At 46.9% G+C, this 20519-nt stretch overlaps 1 protein-coding gene across 1 annotated transcript in view; it reads left to right on the top strand.

Annotated features, from left to right (window-relative positions):
- Positions 1 to 7986: 7986 nt before the first annotated feature.
- The window catches only part of SKAP1 (src kinase associated phosphoprotein 1), a 115848-nt gene continuing 103315 nt past the window's right edge, over positions 7987 to 20519 (top strand). The window contains exons 1-2 of the mRNA XM_010214362.2: positions 7987 to 8062; positions 13421 to 13526. Of these exons, the coding sequence (XP_010212664.2) occupies positions 8029 to 8062; positions 13421 to 13526 (140 nt within the window). The 5' untranslated portion in view covers positions 7987 to 8028. The remainder of the gene's footprint in view (positions 8063 to 13420; positions 13527 to 20519) is intronic.

The following is a 20519-nucleotide window of genomic DNA, read 5'->3' on the forward strand; positions in this document are numbered from 1 at the left end:
GGTACAAAGAGTAGGGAGCAGGAACCCCTGGAGCCAGCTCAGGGCTTTGTCTGGGCACCACAAGAAGCATCATCGCGAGTGCTGCAGACAGAGGATGCGGAGCCATCACTAAGAGATCGGTTGGTTCAGGCAGAGGTGAGAAAGAAAAGGCATCAGCTGGAATCCCAGATCCGCTTGCTCTGGGTTGAATATCCGCCCTTTGTAATGCTTTGATTTGAAACTGTAAACCCTTGTAATCCTGGTGGATTACATCTCCATAGCCCTTAATGTGTGCGTGCCCCAAAGCCATGCAAATGCAGAGGGAGAGAATGGGGCAGCACCGCAAACAGCCCTGCTGGAGGCAGGGTCCCCTCCACTGCCCTCTCTTTCACCTTCAATAATCTCCGTTTGCCCTGGGGCAGCAGTGGAGAAGGAGGGTGGAGGTTAAAAGGAGGAGGTGGCAGAAGTTTAGAGAAGTGCAATACAAAGTAGTTGATAATTAGATCAGAAGAGATAAGAGAAAAGTAGAGGAAGAAGAGAGGTTTTCAGGCTGCTTAGTGGTATAATTAGATAGATGGGCACTTAGCTGGCTGAGTGGTGCAGTTTGAGTAACCGCTCCAGAAGGCACACACCATGGTTTGTACTAAGCAGTGACCCAGAGGAAAGGCCAGACTTTTCACTGCTTTAACACCAGCCTCTTCAGGACACATGGGCAGCAGAGACAGTGTCCTCACAGGTTCTAGGTCCTTTTGGATGGATATGGGCATGAAGGAGAGGAAACTGTTGCAGGACTTGTGCTCCAGGCAAAGCCCAGTGTGATGAGGCTCCTAATGAAGATGCTCTTGACGAGGCCTGTGTTAGACCCTCTCCACTGCTGGTGGTCACCCCACTCTCCCTTCTACTTAGCACAGAAGGATGTTACCCTCTGAACCACCTCCAATTCCACATCGGCCTTTTCCTGAGGTGGGAATCGCTAATTAGGAAAACCGAGCACTGTTTCTGCTAATTAGGAAAACCGAACACTGTTTCTGCTGTTTTCAGTTAGACAATTCATAAGCTTGGAGTTAACCACATACTTAAGTGCTTTTCTGGAAGAAGGCCAGAGTGCCCAGCACTTTGCAGAATGGAGCCCTTAGAGGATAACCCATTGCAGTAGGAGGCTCTAGGAGAGGACTCAGGTTTTAAACTTTTAAATGAATTGAGCTTGTGGGAAGGTGCCTGGGTTGAAGCTCAGAGGTTCAGCTCCCCATTCTATTACTGGCTTGAGGGGTTGTCAGGAAAGACACTTCCTTTCCTCCAGCCTCAGATTCCTCCTTCACAAAATGGGGATCGTGATCCTGCACTCACAATGTTCTGAAATCTGCACACGAAGAGCGTAAGAGTTGAGCATTAGTGCAGTTAGTTCAAATGTGTCTCTAGGGTTTGACCATAAGAGCAGTTCTGTGATGTTTAAATCTGTCCCTTACACAAAAGTGTTTAAAGCATCTGGCAGAAGGGGGCAACACTTGCACGAACGGCTAGGGTGTTTTTTGAAGCCGAACTCTTTCACATCTGGAAGTTTTATCTTTTAATTTCATAATGAATGAACTATCGGAGCACTTTGCATTTATAGATTGCTGCGTCTTTCATTGGAAAATCTCTAAGCAGTTACAAACATTCATTGATTGCTTGACAAGCATGAAACGGAAGGGTGACTGTTTTACAAAATGACAGGAAAGAAACATTTAAGCTCTTGAATTTAGGGAGGGCTGCTGTCTTCTAGTTCTTTTAGTAGATGCGATCGCCAACTAACGGTAGTCGCTTCTGTGTTTAATTAATAATGTAATGCATCCAATATCCAAGCTCGCAGATAATGGGCTTGTAATACAGTCTAACATGCCTCCCATATCATTAAGTTTAACTGTCACACTAAATACCGGATTGTCATGCTACCTTGTCAGTTCTTTCTTTCTTCTTCATGAGCAGGGAACAGGAGCAGCTGTGGGGAAGGAGAAGCTGAAGGGCTGAGATGCTGCAGGGTGGCAGTAAAAAACCCTTGAGGGACAAAATCAGGGCTTATTGAGCACCATGACTGTGAGGCAGCAAAGAGTTGCAGCCAGCCCCTGGTGTCATGTCCCTCACACTGCAGGTCTGCTCCCGAGACTGGATTTTTTTTCCTTCTATTTTTAATGCAAGAAAGGATAAGAGTTGTTTGTTTTGTTTTTCTGAGAAAATTACATATTACAGAATCCCAATGCTTCATATTCCTAATAATTTATGGCCTTAGATGCCCATCTCTGTCCCTCGGCTGTTTCTCCCAGGATGCGCCGTAGCCCATGAGGATGCAGCCTCCTTGCCAGGACAGGGACTGTCAGGTACCACAGCCTGACTAAGGATCTCATTTCACTGAGTCTGAAACACGCAAATTACTGCTTCAATGAAGCAGAACAACTCCAATTCCTGGAATACCCTGGATTACTATTTTGGTCTTAAGTAAAACTAATCTGAATTTTAAGTTTCTACCCAAACAATCATAGAATCACAGAATGCTTAAGGTTGGAAGGGACCTCTAGAGATCATCTAGTCCAACCCCCTGCACACGCAGGGTCACCTAGAGCACGTGGCACAGGACTGCGTCCAAGCGGGTTTGAAGATCTCCAGAGAAGGAGACTCCACAACCTCTCTGGGCAGCCTGTTCCAGTGCTCTGGCACCCTCACTGTTAAGAAATTTTTCCTTAAGTTCCTGGGGAACTTCTGGTGTCTCCGTTTGTGGCCATTTCCTCTAGTTCTGTCAGTGGCCACCACTGAAAAGAGGCCGGCCCCATCCTCCTCCCTGCCTCCCTTGAGGTACTTCTAGACACTGCTCAGGTCCCCTCTCAGCCTTCTCTTCTCCAGCTGAACAGGCCCAGCTCCCTCAGCCTCTCCTCATAGGGCAGATGTTCCAGGCCCCTGATCATCCCTGTAGCCCTGCGCTGGACTCTCTCCAGTAGATCCACATCCCTCTTGTACTGGGGGGGGCAATCAGTGTTTTCAGGAAATTATTTTTGACCAAATCTATTGCTGCGCTGGTTGCAGTGCTTCCACTCCCCATGCCTCTGACTCTCATTTTTCATCATGGAGATTTATAGTAATTTCTCTCATACCACTGATTTCTTCATAAGAGAAAAGATCACTCCAGGGACCTACCTTTGTCTTCAGCCAGCCTGTTTAACACTTCCAAATATTCCTATTTATGAACTAACATCTGGGTCAGTCTACATAGCATAGTTTGAAAGCCATTAAGACAGATGCCTGCATTTCATTAAGCAAGATTTGATAAGGTGGGTAGGGTTACAGGGCAAGATTACTATGGGAATTCAGTGAATTTAAACCTTCACTCCAGTTAATAAAATCAAACAATACATCATAAAACTGTCTGGAAATTGGCTCAATAATTGAAATAGAACTGTGTGATGGATGGAGATTTATTGACGTATGTGGAGGCCTACATTAGAGCATCCTATCTGGATCTCTTTTGAATCCAGATGCTTGAATCTAAATCTTTCCTTTCAGTTTTAGAGAAGAGATTCTTTTCCAGAATGAAGAAAATCTTGCAGGAATGGCTGGAATGATTTTAAGCTGAAATTTCACTGGGCTGTCCATGAAATCTCAGGAGCATCAAGTGCAGTCGTGTGACTGATGTTCACACAGATATATCCGAAGTGGCCCTGAGCGGAGCGCGGAGCCGCGGCGGCCTGGAGCTCGGTGCAGGGCTCCGCTGCGACCCTGCCGGGTGCATTCCTGCGCGCCGGAGCCCAGGGCGCTGCCACCGGCCGTGCAGACCCGCTCTTCTCAGTGTGATGGAATCAGGGTTGAATTTAGCCATTAACCAACCAACATTTTTAAACCTTTCATCTTTATCCTGAACTGAGATACTGAAGGAACCCTAGTGGCGTGTCCTCTGTGTCCACCAGGACCTTCTCTAGAGCTGGTCTCTGCTTCCCCAGTCCACTGCTTCTCAGACTGCGTGGGTTTTTGCCCTAAATCTTGGTTCTTTTGCAGGTGCAGAGCAGCCGTATCCATCCTGCAGCGAGCCCAGCTCGGCGGTGCTGTGCGCTCAGCGCAAGCCTGGGTCCTCCCTCAGCCTTCATAGCAGCCCTTGGTCCTAGCTGTTTATAGGAAGTGTCCCCTCTGCAACCTTAATGAAGTGTGTGGCAGTCCTCCTCATTAAGACTCAGTGTTGTCAATAAAAGAGTCATTAAAGTAGTTTGATGAGGACTGGGAGAAAGAGAAGAGGTGCTACAACACATCTACAGGGCAGAGGGCAGCTCCATCACACATTGCAACCAAACAGCAAGGGATCAATATCACCTTTGCATTAAACTACAGCTTATCCGTCAGCCTGAGGAACAACAGCCTCCACAAGAGCTGAGCATACAGCTCATTTCTGGATTCTTCGAAATCTTCGAAAGCCCTCCCTTTGCAGAGCTGCCTTCCTCATGCTGGCCAGCTTTGCAGGAGGCCTCAAAAACACTGCTCCAAAGCTGTGTCCTGCATGGGATGCCAGTGGCGTTATCCACCCGCCGCATCCAGCTTCCAGCAGCAAAAAAAAATCTAAGAACTTGCTGCTGGGAGATGCCTCCTCCCTGCTGCCACCATGCAAGGAACATCTTCGCCATGTGCCATCACCACGGGGTGACGTAGGAGGAGCTGGAGTAGGAGCAGTCTCATTGCGAGCACAGGAGAAGGGTCTAGGCCGTGGACTGAGGCCTGGACTTGAACATGTGCCTGGCATAGTGTGGACCTTGTCCACTGGGGACAGTGCTGGGCGTCCCCGCAGCACTCGCTGCCTCCCTCGTACCTCACAACCGCTCCCACCTTCACATTCCGACTGCCGAAAGCAGCAGCGAGGATCTCAGGAACCCGAACGCCTGCCCGGGCGCCAGCTCTCCTCTTTGTTTTCCTGGAATCTTCTCTTGAGAAGTTCTCATCTTTCTCTTCTACGCTTCCTCATCTTTCTCTTCCCTCCTTCATCTTGTCCGGTCAGACTATAAACTCCTTCAGGTTTTGTTACAAGCGCTAGTGGAACATTTCATTTTCAGTACTGAAATTAATGGGTTGGCACGATGAAAAACAGCCACAGCCTCTACTGTATCTCTAATATATCTCAACACACCTGCTTGCTTCCGAGAAGCCTTAACAACAGATAAAATCCAGGATGTCTAAAAGGTAAATGAATCCAGAGTTTGGCAGTCTAAACCAGGAGCAAGGTCCAGTCATTTAATTTTGCTTAGGGACCAGATTGTTTACAATAACTCAGAGCTGCTGACACTATTTTTGTTTCTTTTTGGCTTCAGAAATTGATGAACAGTAACCCGTACACCCTTACGAGGCAGAGGTGCAGAATCAAATCATAAGGACAAGAGAAGACCACTTAGCTTTAAAAAATGAAAGAGGTTTTGTAAGGGTTGAAACCAACCTCTAACTGAATGACTTAGCTGTACCAAAAGATACATGAGCTGTTGGGCAATGAGAATGACACGAGCATGTAAACTCTGGGATTACAGCAGAGCATTAGCATGGCATAGCTGATTAGCAAACCTCGAGACATTATTCAAGCAGTCAGGTGCATTACCAGATTGGAGAGTTGCCTTTTTCTGAGCTGTTGGTCACTGTCAGAGGCAGCAAATCACACCCAGTGGCCCAACAATTTGACCTGGAATGGTGGGAGCTGTGATGCAGAAATGGATGAACTGGCATCTGGTGTGGAAAAGCAGGAATTAGAGCCTGCTCTGAATTGGCAGGAGTCACAGCACCAGGAAGGTAGGACAAAAGGGCAAGTCAGTACACTATGCAAGGACATTGAGCAAGATGAATTAACGGGGCTGGAAATGCACTTTCAAAGAGGCAGCACAGACTAGATGAACAAATAATCTGATCCAGTTTAACGAATCCTATGATCCTCCACCTCCTCTATGGAATGGGTGTCCCAGGGTCAGCGTGCGCCCGCATGAGCATGCACACATCCTTATCTTATCTAATTACTAGAAGTTTCAGATTAATTTCAGCGCAGCTGCTTGAAAGGGCTGTTATCAGCCAGGGCTTTGTGGTTTAACCTTGTTACCCTTTTGCTGTTAACCTTTCGGAGCAGCGGCGAGGGGAAAGCTGCGATGCTGAAGTGCCGGCGAGGGGGCAGCGGCACCTCCGGCTTTGCGCATTCGGCACCTCCGCCGCCGCCACGGGCGGCTGCTGCCCTCCTCCGCCGACGGGCGCCGGTACCGGCACCCAGAGCAGCCCCTAACGGGACTGGGTCTCCCACCAGCCCCTTCAGATCCTTCACTACTTCCGACAGAGCAGGACAGGGCTCTAACGCCCACATTTTACCTTGCATCGCTCAGCGGCTCGAAGGCTGCCTTGCTTTGTTTCCATAGCTACACCCAATCACATCTGGCTTCCTGGGAAATTGGATTTCCAAGCAAGACAAGCCTTCAAAGGAATTTGTCCATTTAATGGAATATCATTAGGGGAGAGCTTGTCTGCTGAACTTGGGACCTAAAATGATTAAGGTGGGGCTTTTATCATGTAGGGAGGCAGCCTCACATCCACAGCCTGGAAAGGTTGATGCTACATAACGGTGATGCAGTGGGACTTGCCAGTCCCTGCTAGCCTCCCCCGTTTCCCTCCCAGATGACCGCTCAGCTAAATTTGCAACCTATTCCCACATCCAAAAATGAAAAGGGTAAGAAAAAAAAAAAAGGCCCGAGAATCTGTAGCAAGAGAAGTGCTTTTAATGGGTTTCCTTCTCTGACAGTTCAGTGTTTCCACTTCGTGACATTGTGATACGTCTTGGTACACAGTTTGCTCCCAGGCTCAGCCCTGCTTGTGCACTGTTAGGAGCCTGTGTTTTGCCCTGGTGAAAGCAGCAAGCACTAAATTTAGTGAAGCTGTGTGGTTTTGTGTCTGTGGCCAACAGAGCCTGATTGCTTCCTTTTTTTGCTGTCTCCAACATTTGTTATGTTGGGAAATGATAATTAAAAAATCATATGCCAGGCATAACATTTCAGAAAAGTGAAAGTAGCAGAATAGCATTATTTATATGCTATTATCATAAGTGTTTGGTTGATACTACAGAAGGATACCAGGATACTGCGCAAAGTAAGGACAGGATCATGTACACTTAATTCTTGGGAAATCCCTAGTTAGTCTTTGGAATTGTTGCTGAGTACCAACTAAAGAACTGTCTTTGATTTTGTCAGCATCGAACCTAAAATTTGGGAATGCGAGGACAAAAACAATTGCTATATTCTCATAGCCAAGTCAGCCCATGCTAATCCATTTATATAGGAGTGGAGCAGATGTAAGACTGTGTGTTAATCTAATGCAATGCCATTTTTGTTTTGTAGAGTGCAGTTTGCATTTATTGCCTGTCATAAAGCAAGTTAAAGTGTGCAAGCCCATTCTTCTGCTGGGCAAGACACAGAAATATGAACACTCATTACGATCTAGCTTGCATCCTGCATAGGAAGAGGGGAAGGGTTATTGCAGATGAGCCGTTCTCTTCCCCTGCACATTAGGGGGAAGGAACTGGCCTGTGCCTGGACCAGATCCAGGGCTCAACACATCTTGTGCTGGGAACAGGCATGGGAGGTTAAATAAATGGCCACACATCCACACACAGCTCCTGGGTCTCCTCTGCCAGCAGGTGCACCAAATTGTGAGATAATGAAGGAAATAACATGCCAAGTGCCACCTGATTTAAATGCTAATGCAGGGAGCCTCCTTTCAGCTGTGTTGCTCTGGGGGTGGTTTCAGGTGCTTCTGCAGGTTGTTGGCTGGAGTTTTTTCCCCTCCTGGGGAGGAGGGAGGTCCTAGGGTGCTGGTTCTGGCATGTTCTGGGTGCTTTAGCACCTTGACCCGTTGCAAGAGGGCTGGAGATGCTGCCGGAGGAGGCAGCGGGGCCCCTGGTTCCTCCTACCTTCCCCGGGGCACCCCCGCCTCTGCGTTTCCTCCCTTGCTCAGCCCTGCCTGGGGACAGGGACGCGGAGCAGCAGCAGCGAGTTCGGCTCCTGCGGAGAGGAGGTGACAGGGAGCATGATCCCAGAGGACATTCAGAGGCTCCTCGAAGGTAACCACGGCTTCCTCCTTGTTCCCCATCTGCTTTGCTGGGGGAAATCTGCTGCTGGTGCAGGGGAAGAGGCTTGAGAGCAGAGTGGGGAGGCTGTGGAGCTCTCCTTTCTGAGGCTGGTGGTGTTGGGTGCTCGGGTTGCGTCCCCCTTCCTCCTTGCCCATGGCAGGGAATGGAACTGCCTGTCCTGGTGCTCTTGGGAATGTCCTTGTGCTGCCCAGAGGGGTAAAGTGGGGCAGCAGTTGTCCCAAAGCCTCTGTGTGTGAGGCTGGTGGTGGTGGGGGACATGACCAGACACTGTCCCTCCTGGGGACTTTCGGGTAGGGTGTTGAGTGACTCCATGGGCCAGTGTCCCTGTAGCAGGACAAGGGAGCTGCTACCAAAGGTGGAAGAAGCTTGTGTGCTACGGTAACCCTGGGCCCTCCAAGGGCTGCTCTAAACTTGCAACTTTGAGGCTATTTTTGTGTTAGCAGTCTGTCTTGACTGTTTGAGAAATTAAATAAAATAATACACAAGTTAAAAGCTGTGAGAGCCCCGAGTTCCCTTTCTGCTGTGACTGAATGGCCACTTGTTGCCTTCTTGTGGGAAGGATTCACATGAACGAAGGGGAAGTTGCTGAGAGCTTCACTCCTCAGCCCTGTCTTGGTCTCCGTGTTGGAGTCTGTCCATGTGCAGACTTCCTTCTGCTCTACAAATCCTCTCTAACCTCCTTGTAAATAAAACCTGAAAGCAGCGTCGCGGGCGAGGGCCTGAGCCCTTTGCTGCCGGTGGGCTGTGCTGGAGGGTCTTGGGCGTTTTGCCGCCTGCCACGTGCGGTCTTGTGCTCGGGCCTGCCTGTTTGCATTGAGGTCTGACCTTCCCTTTCCTGCTGGGATGGTCCTGACACCTTGGGACACGAGCCCCTTTCACGCTGAGCCTTGGGATAACTTCCAGTCCAGGGATCTGTCAGTTAGAGAGGGCGAGTACAACCTCCAAGCCCATCAAAGCTCCCTTCCAAATGCCTTGTGTCTTCCCCCAGATGTAGGTGTAAATTTTCTCCTCTGTTTTTTTAATCATTGGGGCTTCAGTGAAGTTCACCCTTCCATGTTTTTGATGTGCAGCACTTTATTGTTCAGTGCTGACACTTCTGTAAACAACTCATTTCTGCACCTGCCACCTTCCTTTAACTTAGATTATTTTCTTGTTAGCTGACTGTTTTTAATTGAAGGCTTCAGCTCTCCTTCTAAAGCAGAGCCTTTGTTTGCTGACAAGTATAGCAGGCTATGAATGGAGATTAATTGCATGTCACATACCTCTGTATCAAACTTGCTGTGTCTTAACAATCTCCACAGTCTTGAGGCCTTCCAGTGGCTAAGGAGTTTCTTAGCTATGCCGACTAGAAAGAAGGAGCTTAAGCTATTTCCCTGTTTGCTAACTGCATTGCCATAGGAATTACTTTATTCAAAGTAAAAATCACAACTGGGGAGGAAGCCTGTACTGATGTACAGGCAATAACATCTATTTCAGCTTATTAAAGTTTGGCCTGTACTGCAGGACCCTATGCAAGGTGCTCAGGAGCAGCCAGTGAAGAGCCCCTAAGTAGCAGTTATCACCCCTGACATCTCTGAGGTTGCAGTGGCTGAAGGCCAATGTGCTCTGTGTGATCCTCTCTACGCAGCAATCCTGCAGTGCTTATAAATAGTTGTTATCTTTTTGCAAGTACTTTAACCTTCATGTTGCAAACAAGTGACCTGAGTTCTCATCAAAGCGATGTAGTCAGTTAACTGCAGAAGGTTTCACTTTTGGTTTAGAGGATTCCTTTTAAAATCACTTTAGCTGAGGGTATTTCATGTTTGCTTAGGACATTTCTTCTGAAGACTGAAACAAGCATTTGAAAAAGACCAGGATACATCCCTGATAAATACAGGGATTCTATTTTCTTTTTGTGAAAGCAAATGCAGTGTGGCAGTATGATGGCTTCCCCTCGCCTGTCCTGCCAATCCCCTTCCTTGTGCCAGCTGGTGGGTCTGAAAAGCTGTTTTCTTGCTGGTGCTTGGGCAGCCGGGTCAGACCAGGTGCTGCTCTGGGAGACTGACTGCACCTGCGAAGCACAACAAGGCTGGCAGCTGCTAATATCAAGTCAAGCAGCCTTAATGTTGGCTTAAAAACAATCAAATGCTGTTTTGTGAAAGCAGGGAAGGCATAGAAATAGCTCAACAACAAATTTGGGGTTGAGACTTCAGAGTTGAAGGTTGAGGAAGGTGGTTTTGGCTCCTGCATCTTGCTGCATGGGAGTGGTTGTCCTCTGCAGGAGGATGGATGAAGATGGCTCCAGGTCCCAGGGTTTTCTCTGACTCATTTCCACAGAAGTAGGATGGCTTATTTTAAACATTAGCTCACATTAAATCATCCTCTCTCTGAAATGAGCTTGCAGAAAAGTCAAGAAGCTGTGTGATAGCTCACAGCATTTATTTTGCCAAGTGAGATGAGGGATGATATAAGGGGCTTTTCAAACCCCTAGCTATCTTGGGACCCATCCTGGAGACATTAAAGCAATTGCATGGACACCTAAGGTATCTGATACCCTTCTTGTCTGCGTGTCTCCCAGCCCCAGCTTTGTGCCCTGCAATAGCTGCTTTAAACTCCCCCCTAATTTTTTGCAGCCAGCTGGGTGACTAACAGCAGGAGGGAGTGTGTGATGCATCAAATTAGTGTTGGAGGAGACTGGCTGGCTCAGCATTAACTTGCGCAGCTAAAACCTTGCAGTTCTATGGGGCTAGCCCTTCTCTGTAAGGGGAGTAGGTTTTTTTGATGGCAGAGAAGCAGAAAAGAGTGGAAACGTGAATGTGCATGGAGAGAATACATGTGGTATTTTAATACCTTTCAGCTCTGCTCATTGAGTGCTGATTAACTCCTAGAATTTAGTGCTGCCGTTAAAAGGTTATTTACTACCTGGTCTTCAGCACTTGTGACATATTTCTTTATGATGCTGTGCATCTCCCACAGGATTAAAGTGGATAACTGCAACTGCCTCTAGAAACTCTCCTGAAACACTTGATGAAATCTGAACTATTTTTTTTCTTACCTTTTTAGCTGCAGGAAATGAAGAGTCCTGTAAACTTTCAGAGTGGATCACAGAGAGCAATCTATAAACATCAAGAATATAATGTTACAGACAAGCAGTAAAACTAACATTAGGGTGATTTACTCTAGAGCTGCTTACATATTGCTCTTCCTGATCCACTTTGAGGGTTTATGGTTAGGCTTTCTTTTTCATTTCCTGGTGCTATAAACACAGTGGCTGGCTCTGAAAGGGCTCTGCCTGCCTTGCAGAAGTGACCGTAGCTTTATTATAACTTATCCAGCAGCTGATCTGTGCTGACATCCCAGTAAGGAAATACTGTATTAGAGCTAATCATAGACTTGTGGAGCTAATCTGCACTTAAAGGAGAGGGAAGGCAATGATATTTACCCAAGTTTGGGAGGCTTTTTTTTTTTTCCCCATTTTTTTTCCACAGTGGAAGTGCAATCTGTGCATAGGTCCTCTAGCTGACCTGGTTTTAGTGTGCTGTTTTTAAGCTGGCTTGTATATAATAAATTGTTCCCTTAGCCTCCATCTGTTTTGAAAGCTCCTTGGAGCAAGATTCATCTTTTGTGTTTAGTAAATACCCCAGTACATAGATATATGTAATTTGTAAGTGGTTTGAGCCCAGTATTGTTAGGCCTGTCGGAAGCAAGCTCTGTATCTTGGATTTACAATTACAGAAATGCATGGCTATGTACCGAAAATGAAACTTAGCCTAAGGATTACAAGATTGGCCTGGGATTTAAAAGGCTTCACTCAGCTGCTGTGCTGCAAGTTTCTGCATCATCCTTGGCAAGCTACTTAGGGCTAAATTACCAGCAGTGAACTTGATATTAATAAGCATTTGGGCCTGACACCTCTGTGCTCCTGGAGCTCCCAAATCGCTGCTGGATGTTGGTGTGGCTCTGAGAGCAGCGCTCGGAATTAGTGTGTTATTGCCCACGAGCTGAGCTGCGGTACCGGTGTGTGTCCGTGCTGGGGGTGTTGTGCTAGGAGGCTTTGGTATCTCAATGCTGTATTCAGGCTTCAGCCTCTGCTTCTCAACTATGGAGGAGCAGCTGTAGTGTAGCCATCCAGAAACGAGAAAAGGGCCATTACAAATGCGAGTGTTAGGAACGGGATTCGCTCCTCCTTCCCAAGCGCTCCCTCCCGGTGCCTAATTGCCTTGGCGTGCCACTTGCTCTGTCCTTGCTCGTGCTCTTGCCTTCAGAGAGCTTTTATAACTGCAAGCTGTCCTGGAGTGTATTGCAGGCAGGTGGCAGAAAGAAATGAGGGCTTGTGATTCCTGATAGGAAGAGGTATTCGTGCCTCTTGTGGCGCTTTGATCTTGAGATGTGATTGCAGGTGGAGGAGCAGGGGCTGTGCAGGCTCCCGGCGTGTGCTAAAAGCAGAACTGGCTGCTGCCCCAGCAGCTGAAGCATAAGGAACCAGGAGCCTTGCAGGCAGGATATTAAACTGACATTAGTGGCACAGTGTGGTGTGCGTGTTAAAGGTCAGAGGCCTGTGGATGTGCAGTGCCATAAGTCTGAAGCCAGTCTTTGCTAGAGAAAACCAGAGGTAATGCCACTGTAATATGGGGTGTGATGCTCCCCCATCAGGGCTGGTGAGACCCTAACTGTTCTGTTTCCAAGCATTTTTAAAAAAGATTTCTTGCAAATAACGTAAGATTTATATAAATAGACACTTAATCCCTTTATCTTGCAGTTCAGGTTATTTTGCATACAGATGTGGCTTCCAGGTGAGTTGTAACCTTGTCTAAAGCAAGAATATATGATTATTATTTCATATAGGAGTAAATCTGCATTAAAACTCTAGTCTGATGAGAGAGGGAGTGAGGGTTTTGTGCTTTCTCTTGCCTGACTGTCTGTGAGCGAGCCCGGGAGGTTGTATTTCAGCAATAACCTTGAAGGGGAACACATGCCGTGATACAAGTACGTGTTGGCTTGGGCTCAACCAACCTGTTGTTTGTACTTGTCCTCTTCAGAGATGGTCTGTTACATACAGGATGGAAACAACAGCTTTTTGTTTCCTTTAAATGTTGGTCGATATCCTGCGCTGGCACTTCAGTGTTCTGCATCTCCCCCATGAAGTGTGTAGCAGGTCACCTGTCCTGAATCTTCTACCTCCAACACTTCAGTGCCTCGTTTCACCAAGTGACATCTTCAGGCTGGCTCTCATCTCAGCTCAGGCTGCCGGGTCCTGTGCTCCCAGAATTTCCCCGTGTGCACAAGTCTGTTTGTTGGCTGAGAACTGATGCCCTTCTGGTGGTCATAGCTTAACTCTTTTCTTCCCAGATGCTGAAAGTTACCTGGCGGATGGACTGCAGAATGAGAACCTGAGTGCTAAAGCAAGGGAGCAGAGGGATGCAATTCTCTTTGGCTTCCAGCAAGTCAAAACCAGGTTTGTGTTGTCTGCATTATTTTGCAATGAGAATGCTTCAGAAGTTACACTTTGGGGTCTCGTGTGCTCTCTATAACCCTCTGGGTACTTTGGCCATGTTCCCAAAGTTAAGGGGATTTCAGGGTTTGGTAGAATGCGAGCGAGCTGCACATGACTTTGTACATGCTTCTATTAACACTGACCTGTTGGATATGATTATCTGCAAATCTGTCATTATTTGTCTAGAATTTTTGCATTTTGGGACATGATCTATACCTTGGGCTGTGTCAGCACAGCACATGTGGACCTGATCCTGTCCTACGCTTCTCTCTTTTGCTAGAGAGCATTTGGAGGGGAGAGGGGAAACTTATCGCTTGATGCTTAGGCCTGGGGACAATTTGATAGCGAGTGTCTCATGTTCCTGGCTTGTGACTGAAAGTATTTTGGGGCAGTTCCTGAACCTAAATCTGCATTGCCTGGCCTTTGGCTCAGTAAAAAGGAAGGAAGATGACCCGCTGAGTTAGAGGTCTGAGCTGGGTTCCAAAATCAACTGTCCCAAGAACAGTTTAGGTCAGATAAGTCCTAATGAGACTGCAAGTTACATAATTTGGATTCAAATGAAGCAAACAAAGGATGTTCAGTGTGTTCGGAGAAATTCAAGGAACATAAACCTCAAGAAACCTGTCTACTGTTTAAATAAAACTTTCAGTCTCCTCTATGTTACTGTTCTGGCTAGAAACATGATCTAAAGCTCACTCTTATTGCTCTGCTTATAAGACACAAGTTGTAACTTGAGGTTAAGCTAGCAATAAAACTCAGGTGGATGAGTGATCTTAACATCCAGTGTAAATAAAACTTCAGTCGAGTCCCTGAGAAGCAGAGAATTTTAGCCTTTGGAAGGGCACAGCCAGACTCTATTCCCTGCAGTCCCACTGAAGAACTTTGCAAGATGCCCTGCTGTATCTTAATCGATCTTTCCTGCTGGCTAATTAAGCATCAGTTTTACTCAGCAACTCGGGACTGTGTAATTATCAGCCTGGGTTGCCCTGAATAATTGAAACAAGCTGAATGCAGAAGATAGAAGCTTTTGGAAAAATTGGGCTGCAGCGTCTTTAATGGAGGAATGGTGTGTGCAGCAGTGTCCTACAACACCGCAGGAGGGAAGTGCTTAACTGCCCAGTTAAGGCTATATTTCTGAAAAATTCCCACCCATTGGAAAGTATCAAATAAGCTGAATTCTGAACCTAAAATATTCAGACATCAAGGAAGTCTCTTCACAACATTTCTGAGATCATGCAGCTCTGACAGTTCTTTATCTTCCTAGTCTCTCTCTTTAATTAAAAACAAATAGCATGGAACTTGATAAATATGTGAGGTGTTTAGCAAACTTGGAAACAGAATTGTTCTTGCTTTTTGAAGTGTTTTCTCTCCGTGTACTGATGGAGCTGAGAATGGCACCCCCTTGAGCAGTGGGGAAAGAAGCTGCTAAATCAGTCTAGGTTTTCCAGAGCTGCCGGTAGTGTCGATAACTTAAGAAGGGGGACCTGGCTGGAACTTTGGTGCTTCGTGACCCAGAGCCCTCAGCTTTGGCTCTTGGAGCTTTCCCATCTTAAGAATACAGCTTAGGGTAAAGCTTTTGGAATGAAGTTGTCTTGGATAGGCAGGATACTCATCCCGCTTATCCCCCAACAGGAGGGGATGTGATGTGCACGTTCTTCCTGGATGCTCACATCAAGGTTGGGCCTTAATTTGTCACTCATTGAAAACAACCAACAGATCCTTCTGGGAAGGAAAGTGAGACCCTGCACGAAGCTTGCAAGGCACCGTGGGTTTCCTACTTGTGTTTTATTGCCTTGTGGCATTTGGAAATAGTGAGATGAACAGAGTATACAAATGCCCTTGTTCTAACCCGGGCCATTCGCACAATGATTTGTGGTGGCGGATTACTGTAACAACGGCTGCTTCTTTCATTTGAAACCATCTAAGCAGGCCTAGCTCGTGGGGACGAGGCGCAGGTCTGGCTCTCCGGGGAGCTTCCTGTGGCTTTTGCGGCGGGGATGCAGGAAATCATCAGCCGTCGCGCTCAGGAAGCGCCTGCCTCCCCGGCGCGGGCCTCGCTCCCTGCCTCTCACCTCCGCACCGTGAAACACAACCCTGCGTGTAGAGTTTCATTATTTGGGTTCATAATGGAGGCAAGTAAACTGCCGAACTACTGAGGAGAGACACGTGTGTCTCTGCAAGGGAAAAGCTTCATCTAGCATGATTATCCCGAGCCGGTCTCAACAACTGTTCCTGTAACTTGGCCTTTGGGTCTTTATATCCCTGCTCTCCCCACGGCCTAATAACGCTTCCCCGCTAGGAGCTTCGCTGAGGGCTGTAATGTGAACAAGTAGTCGGGCTTTACGTCTCCGTGTGCTACCTGGGAGGATATATCATTCCCAACCTTCCACAGGGAGCACGGTAGGTAGGGAGCACGCGGTGTTTGCAGGTTGTGATTTCTTGGGAGGCCGCCGTGTCGAAGGCGTCGCAGGTGGGGAGGCCGCCACCGTACGGCTGAGTTACAAGTCCCTGCACTGTTTTACTTTCGGAATTCATTTGGTTATTTAACATTCACTGTGTTGAAACAGTCCTTTTTTCTTCTTTCTGTTAACTTGGATCCTGTTCCACCTTCTGGTCTCTTACATGTGAATCTTGCCCTGGCCGTTGTTTTGGTGATGGCCTGTGGTGGTGCTGATGCCCGTGCTGGGTAACTGCCTTTCCCAACTGCTCCTTGTGGGATCAGTGAGGATGAGCCTGGAGCACAGATGGATGCTTGGTCCCAAGGGGATGGCAGGGCAAGGGATGAGGCTCTGGCAGGGCCTGCTCCAGGGCTGCTGCCCTGCTCTGAGCCCTTGTACAAGTGTCCCCGCTCCCAACTCCGCATCTATAGTAGTGTGTCCGGAGTTACCCACATCCTGAGCGAGCTCTTTAGTCCTGTATGGAAAAAAAGGCATTTGTAACATCTAAAACACCTCTTCAAAAGTGGGTTTTGATTTGGGGAGGAGAGGGAAAGGATGTAGTGCCAGGACTTTTTCTCCAGAAACCCCAAAGGTTGTTGGTTGCTTCTGTTTTGGATCCACTGGTGCCAAGGATTTGCTTCCCACTGCTCCTTGGGAATGTCGCTGCTGTTTCTTGTGTCTTAAAGGCTGTTGTGGAATGAGCAGCAGATGTCCAACACCTGGGATGGATCGGATACATGACTCCGCTCAGGAACACAAGCCCATTCTTGTCCTTTGGCAAGAGCAGTAACCAAAAAAAGTCGTCTTGCTGTTAAATGACCTCCCCTCAGCGTTGAGACATTTCTAGAGCAGTTACAATGGTAGGGGGTGAGATGAGGAGAATGGGATTTATTTAAAAATATGGAGATAAATAGTTCTTCCTTCTCCTTTGAGTTGGCTACTCATTTAAGCTCCCTGTTGGAAGGCAAACTTGCAATGATGGAAACATTCCTAGTGTTTTTTTTCCCTCCCTAAGGTGAAATCTAGTAATGCTAGAAGGAGTACAAGGTAGACCTGTTCTATATCAAAGCAGAAATGAAGAGAAAGAGGCTTAATTAATGTTGAGTTTGATGGGTACACCCACTAGGAAATCCAAAATAGACTCTGAAACTCTACCTTTAATTTGCTTTGCTGTGACTGAAACAATGATGTGACCCTGAGGTCCAATCCTGCTACTCAAAGCTAATATCCAGGACTCTTTTCTGACATTCCTGCCACCAGCTGGAGCTCCAGCAAAGCCAAGGTTCTCTACTCCTGTATAAAAAGCCAAAAGGCTTTTCACTGCCTCACTGTCTATTCCTTCCTAAAGCTTGTGGCAGTGTTCCCAGCACCGCCGCTGTGCTGCCAGTGTGGAATCAAGTCTGCACAAGGTCTTGTGGCTGCACGATGGACCTTTTTTCCCCTCTAGGAATGCACCAATCTGCTGCAGGGCCTTCCTGAGCCATCCTCGTGTGTCCCAAAGTCCCTGCGCTGCCGGGGAGGCCTTGGTCCCAGCTGGGCCAGCGCAGGGATGTGGTGGCTGGTGTTATGATAGACCTCTGACCCAAGGCTTAAATGTCTGATCCTGCAGGGAAGAACAGGGGTGTTTCACCATTTTCATCCAGAAACTGATCTCTGGCCCTATGACTTTGGGTTGTAATGTTGAGATTCAGAAAAAATGGAAGTGTCTTGGAGCTTAGAGGCTGGTCACCCTTCTGCAGCTCCCTTTGCTGCAGTCCTTGGTGCTGTAGTGTGACCCTCAGCAAGGTGACAGCGTGTGCCGCTTTATGTGGGCACGAACCACTCGACTGCTGCTTCCAGAGGAACTTTAGTCAAACTCCTGGGTCAGAGCTGATCCCTTCTCTAGCCAGGTGTTATAGCAGGACTCCAAAAAGGTAGGAAGGGAAATACACACAGAAGTGGGTCTAAAACAGCCTCCTCTTGCTCTGTTTTAAGAAACTTTTAATTGTATTAACTGCATCTGTTATTTTAATTTCCAACCTTATTTTAAAGTTTTAAAATTGGAATGAAAGAAAATGCAATTTCAGGGTAATTTGGCTTCATTAGTGTAACTGCACTGTCTGTGATTCCTACCAATATTAAACTCATTATGTTGAATAACATGAAATATCAGGATAAAGAGGAATTTAAGGATGTGACCTGATGGGCAGATAATTGAGCTCTGCACATTAACACGAGGACTGGTCTGGCCCCACCACATTGCCCTTAATTAGGCAGTGCTGTTCTCCAGAGAAATTCATTTGCTCAGCAGCGAGATGATCTTGCAGAGCAGGATTTTGTTCAGCCTGACTTTGGCCTTTAGCTACAGATGCATCTTGCAAAAACTTCAAGGAAGTCCCTGGCACTTCAGAAGTACTTGAAAATGTTGGATTTGTGTTTGCCTGCTCTATAAATGAGCTTCCCCCACGTTCATTTTTCTTGCGTTCTTTGTGCAGGGGAGATGTGACCCTCTCCTGGGCAGGGGAGCACAGTGCTGCTTTGGGGACATTAAGTGCTCTACACCAGCTGGTGTTAATGGAGATCTGAAGCCTCCTACCACCCCGCACCAATAAATCTGTGCCTGCATGTGTGTGAGCACAGGCATTCCTGCAGCAGTCACGTTTAATACTGACCACGGCGCTTGCTACTTTTTCAAATCTGGTAGCATGTTTGTTAGGATGTTCCCAATCTCTCCTGTAATTACAGGAGGATTTTATTTTTTAAGAGATGAGGAAGTACTTTTATGTTATGGCATCATGTGGAAGGAGGACAAATTCAGCTGAGCTGCTATGTTCTACCTGTGTTTATACCTGGGAAGAATGTGGCCATTCCCTCTGCTGGTTAATGTAGTTTGGTGCCTTCTGGGTTAGAATCATTTCAGTAATTTGCATCACTTTCCATTTCAGCTGATAAAATTACCCCTGTTTTCCCCATCCATTTCCTTGGGAATGCATTGTTAATCTGAAACCTGAGGACTGTAAATGATTGAAATTGTGTAACCAGAGTCTCTGCATTGCTGCTGCTTCTGTAACATTTGACAGAGAAATGCATTTGAAGTGGTTTGTAACTGGCCCCGCTAATGGTGAGCTCCCCAGTTCCGTTCTCATCTTTTCTTCCTGTTTGAAACCTTGTACAGCATTGATTTAAGAAAGAAAAGAATTTTGCAATCATTAGAAACCAACAAATATTGTGCATTGAACAAATTAGATAATATTAGATTAGATATTTCAAGACAATCTGTGGTGATATTATTGTTCTTAATTGGACAAGAAAATGCAGAAAACTTGATTGAAACGTGACTTTATGTTATGGTTTCTGCTGAAACTGAGTCAGAGGAAGGTGGGGGTCAGACTCTGAGAGCTGAAGCTGCAGGGAGACCCTTACAACCACCAACCCTGATGCCTTCCTCTGCATAATGCAGACCCTAAGATTTCAGAGGGTGATTTTGCTTCTAGCCCTGAATGGATCTGTCTTGAATCCATCAATATGGGGTTGACCAGAGGTAGCACCTGCTGGTCAGCGAGCTCTGGAGCTGTGCCCTGGAGCAGTGCAATAAGTCTTTAGATTCTACACTTTGCTCTATATTCAAGCTTCACAAGTTGATGCTAACACTGCTTCCAATCTTGCTATGAACCATTTGCAAGGAGTAGCTCTGTGATCAGTGGGCTCTGAAATCCAAGTCCTAGTTTAGGAGACAGCAGATCCCGGAAAGTGGTGGCTGTTCTGGCTCCAGGCCGAAAGGACAGTGTGTTCCTGTTGGTAGCAAAGTGTTCTGGCCAACCTGTCTGCTCAGGGACTCTTATTTTCCTTTGTAAAATGTCAACACTTTCTTTTTCTCATGAGGCTTCACCCTTTGAGGTTTGTTTATCCAGCTGAGCTGCAATTTTGATTCGGGGACCCAGCTGGAAACCCAGCTACTATTAGGCTGATAAATTAGAGCTGGGATATGTGTGGTTTTCAGAAGCAAAAATACAAATGCTTTCTGAAAAGTGAAGCACATTGGTGTTGTCTTGTTGAGTAAGTCCTCTCAAAAGCTACATATGATCATGAGAACCCATTTGGGTTTTGAATAGAACAAATCTGTGGATTCTTTCAGTGTGGCCCAGAATCCTCACAATGAGGAGAGCGGCTGGTGGGTCACAGCAGAGTATGTGGGGGAAATGCCAGGGTGATGTCCCTTGTTGGAGTATTGGCAGTGCAACACTTGCTCTTCAACTTCCTAATGGAAATTGGACACTTTTTGATTAGGTCCTTGCTTTATTTATCACATCAAACTTTCTCCAACTCCTTGAATCTGTTTTGCTGAAGCCAGTTAATCATTTGATAAGGATTTTCCTCTGCACCCAACTTCTCAAGCTCGAATATGCCCTAGCCCTTCATATTTGGCTGAAAACCCTGTGCTGTGCATTAACTGCTGTTCTGCATAGGGGATTCCAGCCACAGCTGCTGGGTAAGAAACTTTAATAAAATAGTGCTGAAGAGAAGCAGCTGAGATGAC

This window comes from Tinamus guttatus, unplaced genomic scaffold (assembly GCF_059628265.1).
Source record: "Tinamus guttatus ecotype Peru unplaced genomic scaffold, ASM5962826v1 Tinamus_guttatus_pri_ptg000463l, whole genome shotgun sequence".
In the NCBI taxonomy this organism is placed as follows: Eukaryota; Metazoa; Chordata; class Aves; order Tinamiformes; family Tinamidae; genus Tinamus; species Tinamus guttatus.